Genomic DNA, 14,019 nt, shown 5'->3' with positions numbered 1-14,019 from the left:
TAAGTTCACTCTTGAAAGGAATGGAACCATGCTTTTCATAATAGTTGTTTATTTATTCATTTCAAACACACACCAATTTTGGAGAGTTTAAAACAGTCTTTGTATCATAAATTTAAAAACAAAATTAAACATTCACATGCAAACATAAATAAATAATAATGAAATCAATACTGTTTTGACTCACATTGAAACCTCTTTGTTCAAGAATATAAATGAGTAAGTATGAGTTTTCTATGATACAAAAATAAATGCAAACAAATTATATGATACAAAATATAAACAGATTTAAATGGAACTAAAGCATGATAAAAATTTAAACACCAATTTACTAAAAATTCAAAGATCCGGTAGTTCATTAAATACTCATTCATTCATTTGTTACTTTAATAACAATTTTCTACAAAAATAAACTGTCCACGTACTTTATCAACCACTATCTTTCTTAACGGCAATTAATTTAACAGTTCTTTAATTTATTGTATAAATAAAACTTTTAAATAATACTTATAAGTTCAAAATAAAAATAGCAATCAGACTCCACATCTTTGTAAATAGCTCATATCTTATTATCAAACAATGTTGTTGCTAACATGTTTAGCAAATCACAAACTGCTGCTGATGGAGGACGTATATTAGTTTAAAAGCATGCAACTGTTTATCATCTGATGTATTAAAAAGTAATTGCACATCTAATGTAAAATGGTAGTGGATCAAAAAATTAAACTGTTAGGGTTTAAATCAGATTTCTAAATAAACTCAGTGGCGCAACAGCCCATAGAGAGCCAAAGCCTACTGTACCTATCTCAGTTTTCTTGACCTTCGGGCTCTAGGGTGCAAGAAGCAGATGTTCCGGTTGGGTGGTCAGCCCAACGCGAAAACCCCAGGGTTTACTTTCCAAGCATGCTTGGTACTCATTTTATGAACCCACTGAAGGGATGAAAGGCTGAATTAACCTTGCCCGGCCCGAGAATTGAAAAAAGGACTTGTGACACGACAGCGCTACCACTCAGCCACAGGGCGTCCAGATTTCTAAATAACCTCTCCAACAAAAAAAAGTATGCTGATTTTTAATTGAAAATTTTTTAATTTGTGTATTATTTCTACCATTAGTTTTGACACAAACATAAATAGAAACATTCCCAATTCCAGCAAGAGCCCATTGTGGGCCAGGGGGTCATGTAAGTTAAGGCTCCACAATTTTGTGACCAGCGGCATGATTTGTGGTAATGTGGTCAACATCACACAATGCTGTCTTTACTGACAAGCTAGTATCTATTGATCTGAAACTGTGTGAGCTTCAAGCTGCCACTGAGGGAAAACCGTCACTTAACCACAATCCAGTGCCTAACTACTAAGCCATCCTGGCTCATTTTTTACATAGTAATTGGGTTTAATGTAATAATAATACATTATACCCTATTAGGTAATAGATTTCTAGATAGGATCTAATTTTTTCACTCGATCCAAATAACATATCATTAAAATGTCTTTCAGATAAAAGATATTGTATTTAACTATTACATAGCTTCTTTATAATAGGTATAATAAAAGAGCACCTGGTAGTCTTAGACTTTAGAAGCATTAATATATAGGAACTAGATAGGCGGCAAGGAAACATTAGGTTTGGATTAATGCTTGATTGCATAGTCAGAATGATTGAATAGCTTATTATATATATATTAAGTAATAACACTAAATATTGAATCTCTCATGATATTTAAAATCTCTTCTAAAAATATGGTAATATATTTAATATGTATTGTATTTCGACCCATCAAATGTCATTTTTATAATTAATCAGTATAATCTCTAACTTTTATAATAGTTAACACACTTAATAAACATATCTGGATGAAACAACTAAAAATGGTGAAATTTATTACTATAATATAAAAACTTTAAATTTGGTTGAATTTTATATGTTTAAAAAATTTAAAATGCGAAAAATGCTTTTTAAAATGCTCGATTAAATGCCTACAATAATTAAAATGCTTATGAATTTCAGGGATTTAAAAAGAAAATCCTATGTCTTTGTATAAGAAAAAAAAAAGCTTCACTATATATTTTAATATTACTAAAATACTCTTCTAAAATTTCTTCTCTGATTAAATTAAAATCAGTAACAATATTGTTTTAATGTAAGTTTTGTGATTTCTTATGTGTATTGGGAATATGTTTGATCATATAACATAGATGATTTCTAAAAAAAAAAAATGTCTAACTACATGTTTACAAAAAAAAAAAAAAAAAGTGATACTTAATGATCAGTGGAAAAGTAGACTTTTCACTACCACTATAACACAGTAATTTACATAATATTTTCAGTAGATATGGGTTATGCAGAACACTCATATGTTACAACAACATTGATTTCTCTCATGGGAATGGAAGGCTCAACTTTTCATTTTAAAGTCTTAAAAGGTGAGCAGAATCTAAAACAGAAAAGAAGTATAAATTTTATCTTTCAAAAAAATATTACTAATTCTACCATAATTTTTTAACAACAAAATGTTTCATAGTTGAATATTTCACGTATTTACGTTGTAACTCAAAAGTCGTGAAAGTATATCTCTAATTCCATGGACATGATTTTTCAGATATGAAGGCTTTATTTGAATAGCGCTTTAAATCTATCTTCGTTCATTTTGAGATTGCAGAGTTTAAAAAACTACTGATTGCATTGTTTTTCCCATCTTGTCTGATTTTTTTGTGCTTTCTGTTTGACTATAAAAATACTTAGCGGATATACTGATTTTGAAATACGATAGAAGTTACTTATATGAACATGAAAATAAGGCTAACTCCATTTTAAGTGAAATTGGACCATTCAGTACTGACATGAACCTGAAAGTGAGCTAAATTTTTTTAATAAGTGAAGTCGTAACTATCCAAATAAGGCCTTCATGTATTGTGTTTCATAGATAATGTCATGCAAAGGTTGGCTAGGATCCAATCTAATTTTTTTTTTTTTAGAACTTGATTAAGATTGCCCACTTCGTTAGTTAAGAGACGAACTAATCTTTTATGTCCCTACTTTTGGTTGTTAGTAAGTGTCCAGCATAATTGAGTTAAAAATAGAAAAAAAAATAATAAGATTCCAAACCACACACCCCGAAAAGAAAGATGGTGAAAGCAAGCAAATATTCTAAAAGTGCTCAAAGAAGTGCTGAAGAAGTAAGAGTGACAGCATAGAACGTACTTAATTATTGCACTCACAGCCTCCTGTGTTTCATTGCCTTGGCAACGGCCATCCTCTCAGCATCCGTGAATCCGAGGATGCTCTGGATGGCTTTCAGGTGCTCCTTGTCCTTCTTGGTCAGGAAGTAGAAGACTGCATCTTTCAGGAAACGCAGGGTGTACTCTGCTTGTCGGTCTCCCATCCCCCGGGCTGCCTCCCTGTACAGTTGCTTCGTCTGATCCAGCTCATGCTCCAGTTGCTGCAACTGCTTCAAGAGATCAGGGACTGAAACGCGCTTCGAGTGTCTCGGAGTGAAGTCCAGAGCTTGCTCAGCTTGTTCGAATCTGGCCGTTTCTTGGCCTTTCCTGTTTGGGGAGGGATACATGCAATGACTAAACAAAACACAAAGTTTCAAATCATAAAAACAAAAGGTAGATATGCATGCAGAATATTTCGAGGTGACTTACAAACAATGGTAATTTAAGCATGCAAACATAAATGGCAAAAAATAATTGAAAATTATTTGAAGAAAATGAAAGTATAAGGGGTAAGATACAATTACAGTTTGGGTTCAAGGTGGAATATTTCAAGTATACGTCAGACAGGTAACATAACATTTCTAAACCCCTATGGACTTAAGATTTTATGAAAAGCAGAGATATGTTGTGCATTACATTGTGTTGTAAAACTACATACATCTTTATGTATTTTCTCCAAATTAAAGCTCAGAAAAATCATCCAAAAAGTTCCTAAAATTGAAATGGCAGATATTTTTCTACATCCTAAATTCATATTTAAAATTATTTTTGTAAGTAATTGTTAGCATATTATAGTTTCTCTGATGTCAATGTCTTACTATAGTTTATAACAGAGCACTGTAATTTAAGGATTTTAATTTGAGTTTATTTTTAAGAGTAAATTCTTAAAAACTGTCTGACCAAATTGTATAAAACAATGGAATACTTCCCAGAATTCAAGGAATTTTATACATAGATAGGCCATTGGCTCGTCGCTTAGCAACTGTGATGAAAAATCTTATATTTGCAGGATGTAGATATCAAAGAATTTTAAGTCCTTTTTAGTTGCCTAGCAAAGGAGAGAAAATTAATAAAATATTCCAGGGAAGCCAGAAGGCTCTCCTAAGATGCACAGAATATTGTGCATCTTCTTATTGAACCATTTTCTTTGCTTGCAAGTTCTCATAGAATCTGGTTATAGAAAAGTTAAGTTTAAAAGCTGGTGTTTCTTGGAGATACATACGTTAAATACAAATCAAATGAAATATAAGAATGTAATAAATCTCCCCTTAGAGAAAACTTCATGGAAAATATTCAAAAATGATATTTCTAAAATTAATTACAACTATCCAAAGTTTAAAAAAAAATGAAGTATGTTTCCAGAATATTGCTGGATTGTCTTGCGTGAAAATAATGAATAAATAATGACATATTTTAAATTATCACATTTTATTTCACTAGTTACATTATTTGCAACAAACTACAAAAGTTAACACACTAAAGTGTAAAGATAGCTCTTTTTTTTACTTATTTATCTAAATGCATGCTATAAATTAAATACATACATTTGTAAGTCACACAATTGAGAAACAGAAACTTAACTTTGATTTGACATAAATGATCAGCAGGACAAGGTAAGGACAAAAATTAATTTGTTTTGAAAATAATTAAGGATAAAAATGAATTTGTTTTGAAATAGTGACATCGATAATCCAATATTCCTATAAAAAAAATTTTTAATTTAATTGCTCTAGTTCCGATGGTAAAACTAAAAGAAGTTATTTATCATAAATAATAGAAAATTTTTATTTTTTAATAAAATCATATGCTTTTCGATTTATATAATAACAGTTTTAAAAGGGTAGATAAAGGCAAATTTTGAATTATTAAAAGTGAGTCGTAAAGCGAAATAAAGACTGATTAAAATAAATGTTCTTTAAAAAAAATTTTTTTTGTCCCCAGATTTCAGGATTATCGATGTCTATGGAACAAAAAAAAAGTTGAAAATGGCGAATTACGCTGCCACTCATTCAGAAATATCAAAGGAAATCACAGCTGTGATGACAACGTCGACCAGATTACATATTAATTTTAAAAAATTCAGGGCCCAGTGCTAAGGATTTCAAATTATTAGCCAAATATCAAAAGTATTCGCCAATTTTCGAAAGACTTTGCCAAATGATAAATTTTTTCCCCCATACAAAACTATTTTACGGTAGTTTGTTTCAGGCTTATATTATTTGGATCCAATTCTAATTTGTTCAGAAAAATTCTTATTGATGTAATTTTGAGGATCAAGTTAAATATATATACAATTCTTTCTAATAGAAAAATCATTCACCAAAACACAATTTTATTCACCAAATTTACGATTCGGCGAGGTTGCGAATGCTTAGCGCGGGCCCTGAGAATTGGACACAATTTAAAACGAATATAACAAAACAGTATAACAAATGTGAAAACGATGAGAATAAAATCACAAAAACGGAAATGATTAGGGTTAAACACAACAATGAAAACGATTAGAATAAAATCACATAATGGAGCTGAAAATGATTAAAACAAAATGAAGCCGAACAAGAGATATGTTTTTATCACATTCACAATTGGCACCTACTTCACAAGTCCGCAATATCAACAACGTCACGTTGAGTCTATGTATAATTTTATTGAATTAACTACATGGATGTAATTAAAAGATTTTTTTTAAAACTCGCTTTAGACAGAAAAGGGAATTTACTTCCTTCTACGTAGAATTAAACGAAAGCATTTTCCTTAATTATTAAGAAACTGAATATTTTTGCTCAATTTCCTTCATTGAAATACATTATATTGTACCTAGTTATTAAATTTTATGAATTTGGAAGCATTTCCAAAACTTTTTTAAGACTATTTAAAGTTCAAGTTTTAAGAATATATTTATAACCTTTAAATTTAAAATTAAGTAACTTGGTACAATAGAGCAGATTTCAATGAATAAAATGAAACAATAAATGAATAAATTATCGAATATATTAATAAGTTAATAATAAAAAAAGATTTTGCGTTCGTATAATTCTCTGTAGATTAACTAGGAGGAAGTAAAAAAAAAAATTGTCTGAAATTTAGAATTTTTCTAACTTCAGAAGAAGAAAAATATTATTTTTCATACACTTTTTTAAAAGAGTATTAATTTAAGTTATTTTTAAATTGAATAAAATAAATCTAAAAGGTACTTTAACATTAAAAAAAAGTGCAGTTCATTGTTTTAGTTAGAGCAGCTTCGATTTCAAAATGAACTGCTTCAATTTTAGTATCTCAAATGCGAAAACATTACTGAAATTGATTAGATCTTAACTATTACTTTAACTAGATGCCATTAATATTTCTTCTATTAATTTCAAAAGCAGTTGGGAGAACTAGGACTTGCTTTTTTCTTGCTTTCACTTTATAACCATCGAGTGATGTTTTTCTTTAAAAAATAATACTGCCATCAAATTACTAATCCAAATACAGCTCATATATGTAGAAAACTTATTAAATAGGAAACGCATATAAATTATCACGCATTCTTTGGAAGATCACAATCATTAGAAAATCCATAGCTGCCAACTTTCCTGTTTTAGCTGTTAAAAAATAACTAAAGGGGAGGGGGAACAGTTAAAGTAGTAAGCAGAAATAGCAATAAAATTGTTACAACAAATTCTGGAAAACAAGATCACATAATTATCGAGTCTTTTGTGTACAGTGCGAGGAAAAAAACGGACCTCTGTGAAAAACTTTGATTTAATGATCGGATCTTCAAATTCTAGAGGGTGACCATAATAAGTACAGACGATATTTTAAGTTACAATATCAGAAGTAAAAAAACGCACTTTCTCTGAATAAACTTAGTTTTTTCGACGAATTCGTTATTTCTGACCAAACTTTGCCATATCTCGAGGAACTTATTTTTTTTTTTTTAAAGAGAATTGAAAATTTTTTCGCACACTAATATAAAATTCATTTATTCAAAGATAATTTCATGCAAAAAAATAACTGTTATTAAATATTCATCATTTTTTAATTATTCTATCTAATAATGGTCGAAAAAAATTTCGAATTGTAAGGTATAGAATTTTTTACATTATTTAAATGGCAAAATACAAAATTTGAGTGAAATCGCTCAAATAGTTCCTAAGAAATCAAATTTTAAAAATATCACTTTTTCTTCGATGGAGACATTTTATTTATTTATTTTTAATATATATTGGTTGCAGGTGAAAATTATGTTGGAAAGAAAATTTCATTAAGCGGGGTTATATATTTTTGCATTTTTAAGCCTATTTAACTAAATGTTTAGTTTGTGTGATATGTCCACATGTCTATTTGCGACTTTTAATTAAAAATAAAGAATATAGATTAAAGAGGGGTGTTTGAAACGATAATATAGAATTCGTCACATACTATTGTTGAGCGTTATCATTGGAATAAATAATGCGAGGGGTACCTGAAACACGCACGTGTCAGAGCGAACAGGCTGCGCAAAAAAATCCAACTTTTAGTAGCTACTTTCTTCAAAAACGAGGAAAATCGAAAGATAAATGAAGAAATTGATAGAACTAATTTATGATAAGCAGAATATTTTAAACGTTATTTAACGTTCCAATTAAAATTTTCATTATAAGGAAAGATTCCCCTGTAGGGCAACTACTATATTTAAATGTCGAGGACAAAATAATTTTAAACTAAATTTATTAAAACAAGAATTAAAATTTCGATAGTAAATTTTGTTAATGCTTTAGAAATTCGTGGAAAAATATAAAACAGGTTTGAGTTGACAGCTACGAAAATATTTTTAGTAGTAAAATTCAAATGACCTATAATAAATCTAAATGTTCTATTCTTATGGCTCTAGTTTTCATCTTCAATCAAATTTTAACATTGCTTATTATAAACTCACACTTGGTTACATATACTCTAATAAAAATGCTTTCTTTCAAATGTGTGCAATTCAAATATACAGAATTTACTGAAAGCTATCAATGCAACAAATTTGCAACATACAATCACCAAAGCATAAGTAGTTTAGTTATTAAGGTAAAGATGATAAAATTTATAGACATTAAATGTAAGGTAGATAAAATTTTTATAGAGCATCAAATCAAAATTTATATTTATTTTCGGCGATCAAGCTAAATATACATTTTAAGACAATACGTCAGCTATATTTTTCAGTTCGCTGAAACAAAAACATTTGATATTTAGTTTGTTACAATGAAACAAAAATTTGTTCTAGAATCACACTAATTAAAATGATATAAGATTAAGATTGGTTTTTTTTTTTTTAAAAAGGGAGAATTTTTTTTTCCTTAAAAAAGCAGTAAAAGGGGGGAGGAACCATATTAAAATATCTACAAGCTTATTATATCCTTCCTGTTTGAGTGAAGTAAAAAAATGACATTTCTTCATTTTACATCTACTATTTGTAAATCAAAGAAGACAATTTAAAAGACAACTAGACAATTTAAAATTTTTGTCAGTCCATCTAAGCTTATTGCTAATTTAATCGAATTTTTTTTAAAGCGGTGTTAAATTTTTTTCTTTTGTATGAAAAAAAATCTGAAGTTAGAACATTTTCAGTAAAGTGATTAAGGATTATTCTGGTATGGAACTGTCATAATCATGTCATAGTTTTTAACTTGTTTTAAGTTTAGCAAAAACTAATATTAGGAAAATTATGATTTTTTTTTTCCTTTTTTTTTCTTTTTGGCAGCCTCGTGCTCTTATGTCTAAAGATGAACACAGCTCTTATGTTAAAATTTCGATAAACAGTTTTTACGGATTAAATAGAACGGATTTCAGATGGATAAAAAAATCAAGCCAGCAAGGGACGGAGCCTTTCAGTTAAATAAAGTCCAGTTAATTTTGAAATGTTTTAAACTTCATCGAAGCTTTGCACTTTTTGCTCTTTTGAAATAAATTAATATTTTTAGCAAGTAATTGAAGCTCATTTGTAGAAAAGGGAGTGTAAGAAATGATATTCTCAACTAATTTAACGAGATTGCAGCTTAAATAGCAATTTTTTTTTTTGATTTAGAATATTGCCAAACAGTGCAGAAAAGCAATGAAAATTTAAGTTAAAATTTACAAATCTGATTTTTTTTGCAACTAGCTTTTTTTTAAAATCATGGCAATAAATGAATTAAGCAGTTATCCACGAGATACAATTCTTAATATTAAATTTTGAGCTTTTTCCTCATTGTTCCCAACTACAACAAATTATTTTTGTTGATAAAAAGGGAGAAAATAAAATTTCATCAGAAAACATGATCCATGAAATAAATTCGATTATTTCAATCAATAGCACCAATATTGTAACCTAATTATGGAACAAAAGGTAATTATCAATATTGTATTTATCCAGCCAAGTGGTTTACTTAGCGTTTCCCTTTCTCTGAAATATTTCTTTTGTTTCATAGTGATAATTAGAACATTTTTAACTTTGATATTAGATATACGCATCAACAATACATAAGCACATCTATCAAAATTTCATCAAGCACCAAGAAAAAATTAATCGATATAGTTTAACAGACATTTTAAATTATATTGATTCTCAAAATCTGATTGTTTAAAATTTTAATCTTAATCAGTTTATAAAAAAAAGACTAAAATCTATTTAAACTAATTTAACATTAAGCAGAAAGCAGTTAAATCACAGTTAGCAAAAACAAGTCATTGAATAAATCATTTCAATCAAAAATATAGCATTCATCAAGGCTTCTATTAATATCTTTTAATAAATAAAACCACTTCAATCATTAACATTTCATTCATTCTACTTACAGCAAAATTGTTAAAGGCAAAGCAACGATAAGACATTAGACTTAAAATTAATGATAATTTAATTTGCACAGCATCGTACAGGATGTTATAAACATGCAAAAGCGAAATTAGTTTTGCGCTCTAAATTCTACAAGATTGGTATAATATTTGAAGTTATCATAGGCTATTGAGGGAGAGAAATAGTGAGGAATAGAGTAGATATCTATTGAGTTGACAAAAGGTCTTAAGTGCTTATAAGCTAGCCCAGCCACCGAAACACAGAGACAAGCCTTAAAAACGTTTTTCCACCTGTACATCTTTAGGTACATTTGGTTGTGGTAGTCTTCTTGGTTCTCTATGTCCTTCTGAACGTCCGTCAGTTGACTCTCTATGTTGTGGATCTTATCCTGTGCTCGATCAAACAGAGGACGCAATTCGAGATACCTGCACGGGAGGAAAATGGTAAGATTAAGCAACTCCATGTTTGTTTTCATAAACCCTTTGCTTACGGCTGGGACAACTGATGATCCAGGCCATCAGGTGTTATCATGCGCCGTAGGCAAAAGGTGAAAAACTAAGGATTTTAAAAGAGGTTCAGTAATCCAAGAGATCAGTGGTTCCCAAATGGTGTTCCGCGGAACCTTAGGGTTCCATGGAAAAGTTAACACGTTGAATGCCATAGAGGTCACCGGTACTGAGTTTGTTCGTAGCGCCACGGGAGTCACCGGTTACCCGCGAAGCCAAGATTAACCTAAACACATAATTCGAGTAAACTTTTAATTTTTTTACATTATTATCGTGACTAAAATATTTTGAAGAAATTATTGCAATATAGAATACACAAAAATAGTTTTATTTATATACACAGAGATGCCAACTTGTTCCGGACAGCGAATAAATATTTCCAAGTGGTAGTTATTAATTGCGATTCTTGGTTCAATAAATTCAATTGAGTAGATTTTTATCCACCATTTTTTCTAAATAGTTCGTAGGTATATATAATTCCCCACTTTTTTCATTAATTTCATGCTAAACCTTTTAAAAAACTAGCAAAATCTGTCTAATATTTGTAAATTTAGTTCGTAGTTATTTACCGTTGTGGTAAGACGGGCAAGCCATGTAAAATAAGCGTGGTATTCAACGTGTTAAAGAGGTTCGGCGAGTTGGTACGTTTTGCAGCCAGTGACGAGTTTTGAAACCTCTGCTTATTTTTAGATCCAATCTATAATTCATAATTTATTTAATCTTTCGATTGCCTTTATGAAATTATTTCAAGTAAAATACCAACGAAATAAAGATGGCACTGACCGCAGTATTTTCGATTTTGAAAATTCCGATATATTTCAAACTAATAGGTATGTTAGATGTAAAAGGGAGATAACGAAATTTTTGTGATATAAATCTTTCTTGTATCAAAATAGCACTTTTAAGGAAGTATTGCTCGAGAATTTCTGACTCTTCTTTTATTATATGAGTTGTCAAATAAATAAAAAAATGTCTGGTTTCGATCGCACTCACGACAGCTGTGTACTCAGCTGATAACTTATCAGAAAACAAGTTTATGCAGAGACAAGTAGCATGATATTATCACTTTTAAGATACGCCGTACTTTCCTTTAATGCCTACCTTCCAATGTGCATATAAGAGCATTATAGTGTACTAAAAAATTATCATAATATTAATATTTATTTTTTTATAAATAGGATTTTCTAAAAGAGGGTCCCACTTAATTTCAGAAAAAAAAATTCACCATCTTTTGCAGGTATATCGGATATACTATATATCGGTATATTCATATACTTTTGCAGGAAAATTTCATTGGATATCCATTTATACCATGCAGTTTTTCATCAGAAAACTTTGCAAAAAAGAAAAAATCAGTGTCTAATATCAGGTTTTTACAAGCAAAAACCATATTATAGAATGAGAATGGAAACATGGAAAGATCTCACTAAAAAGTGAAATTTTATAAAATAATAATAATAAATGCTAGAATTATTTAACTCGAATTTCAATAACTGATTATAGTTACTGACAATTCCTAGACTTGTTATTTACCAGGTATGATAAAGGAACTTTTCAGGTTTTTTGAAAAAATAAATGCAACTCTCCCTGACTATTCCTTGCTTTTTAGAGTTAAAATAAAATAATTCCAGGTTTTTCCTGTTCTTTTCCCTGACCCGTGGAAGGCCGGTTAAAGTTTTTTTTTTTTTTTTTTCTAAACTATACATCTATTTAACAGGATCGAAATTAAAATACACAGTTGCATTAGTTTTTTAAAGTTAACACATCTAGAAATAAATGTTTTCGATTTTTCTTTATCTGCTAAATATCTGCAAAATGCTTATTAATTTTTTTTAATTTCTCAGCGTGATTTGAACTTGGCTGTATTTAAATCGATAATATTTTTTTCTTTCTTATTTGTTTGAATTACTGGGGGAACTTTTTGATATTTCTAATAATTGAGGGGAGAAGGGCAAAGGCTTCTTTCCATATTTTTTACAATATCAATATCCTTTTAAGAAAATTCTTTTTAGAAAAATATAATGGTAAAAATTGGAAAATCTGTTTTTACACGAAGCTTATAGGCAAACTTTAAAAATTTAAGACTTTCTAAAAAAAAATAGATTTATGATAAAAATCTATAAATTTTGAATTGGTTTTAAGATCTATAAATTTTGAAGTCTTCAAACTACACAAGAAAAAGTGATTCTTGTTTTTTCTTGTTCCAGCCATTTGCAAAACTTTAATAGAGGGAAGGAAACAGCACTTTAAAAAAAAATAGTAACAATTTAGCACTCTTCTTTTCAAGTGCTATAAATATAATGATTTTAATTTGAAAAAAAAAATTATAAATTTCTTCAATTAAAAATGGAGAAAGAGATGGTGATTGGATTATCCTTAGCCTTTTTTTTAAACGAAGTAAACAGCGTTAAAATGGCGCAGCGTTACTTGTTCTAAGATTATCATGAAATAAACAATATTAACATGATAATAAGTAACTTAACACGTTGAATGCCATGGGGGTCACCGGTGACTGGCACTGAGTTTGTTCGTACCGCCAAGGGGGTCACCAGTGACCGTCAAAGCCAAGATTATTAGAAACACATCATTCGAGTAAATTTTTAATTTTTTTATAGTGTTTTCGTTACTGGTTTGAAGAAATTGATGCAATACATAATGCGTAAATGATTTTTGGCCAGACGGGCAATCCATGTAAAATTTGCGTGGCATTCAACGTGTTAAAAAGAAAATTTTTTAAACAAAACATCCCATAGCCGATCACCTACCTAGTATTAGCTTCAGATAATTTCTGCAGCAAATCATCCACTCTTTCGTTAAACCGTTCTTTTAAATCCTGGTAATGTTCCTTATGCTGTGATTTCAGTAGATCTAGCTCTTGTTTGTAAGTGGTAAGGAAGCTCTCGAACTCCTTCGAAAGCTTCGGCTGAGTTGGTTCTGCATCCTCTGGGAATTTTTCAACATCTGAAGCAGCGACGATGATGCTTTTGACGGGAGTAGTGTCCTTCAAACTGAGGCATGCACTGCAAGCTCTGATGGGAGACAAGCAGTCCAAGAAAGTCAAGTCCGTGCCCACCGCTTTATCGACAGTAAGAACTTTAGAGCTCTGGTCTAAGTCCTCGAACTCAGAGCTGTGTCTAGGACTTAAGGACAGAGACATGACGTTCGATATGCCACTATCGTCATTGTTTCTGGTTACAGTTTGTATCTCACTATGGCCAGAGTCATTGCTTTCGAAACTGATCACAGATGTGGAATTTTTTGGGTTTAAACTGTCTTCTAAGTTATCACTTTCTTGGGATGAATTCATTAAGTTATGCTTGCTATCTTGAAGCTATAAAGGGGGGAAAATTAATTTTGTTATTACAGGCCAAATCTTTCATCAAAAAATAAGCACCATTTAAGTATTTTTAAAGAACTCAAAAAATACTTTTAAGCAATACTATATACATTGACAAAATGCAAAATAATTTTCAAAGACATGATAAAATAACTCGTTTCTGACAAATAACTATT

General features: G+C 29.8%; 1 protein-coding gene across 7 annotated transcripts in view; it reads right to left on the bottom strand.

Annotated features, from left to right (window-relative positions):
* Positions 1 to 32: 32 nt before the first annotated feature.
* The window catches only part of qtc (GRIP domain-containing protein quick-to-court), a 113,165-nt gene continuing 99,178 nt past the window's right edge, over positions 33 to 14,019 (bottom strand). For 4 of the 7 annotated variants that reach the window (XM_071182012.2, XM_087160736.1, XM_016068215.4 and 1 more), the window contains exons 3-6: positions 13,272 to 13,837; positions 10,291 to 10,425; positions 3,217 to 3,543; positions 33 to 2,432 (exon numbers count right to left, since the gene is read on the bottom strand). In XM_071182012.2, coding sequence (XP_071038113.2) covers positions 2,402 to 2,432; positions 3,217 to 3,543; positions 10,291 to 10,425; positions 13,272 to 13,837 — 1,059 coding nt within the window. In that variant the 3' untranslated portion in view covers positions 33 to 2,401. Of the gene's footprint in view, positions 2,433 to 3,199; positions 3,544 to 8,780; positions 10,426 to 13,271; positions 13,838 to 14,019 lie in introns of those variants that run through there. The other 3 variants (XM_043044718.3, XM_087160738.1, XM_087160737.1) reach the window with 3 other exon arrangements.

Source organism: Parasteatoda tepidariorum, chromosome 4, assembly GCF_982258835.1.
Source record: "Parasteatoda tepidariorum strain Cologne lab strain chromosome 4, Ptep-v5.0, whole genome shotgun sequence".
In the NCBI taxonomy this organism is placed as follows: domain Eukaryota; kingdom Metazoa; phylum Arthropoda; class Arachnida; order Araneae; family Theridiidae; genus Parasteatoda; species Parasteatoda tepidariorum.
The sequence above is the reverse complement of the archived record's forward strand: the minus strand, read 5'-3'. Positions and strand labels throughout refer to the sequence as shown.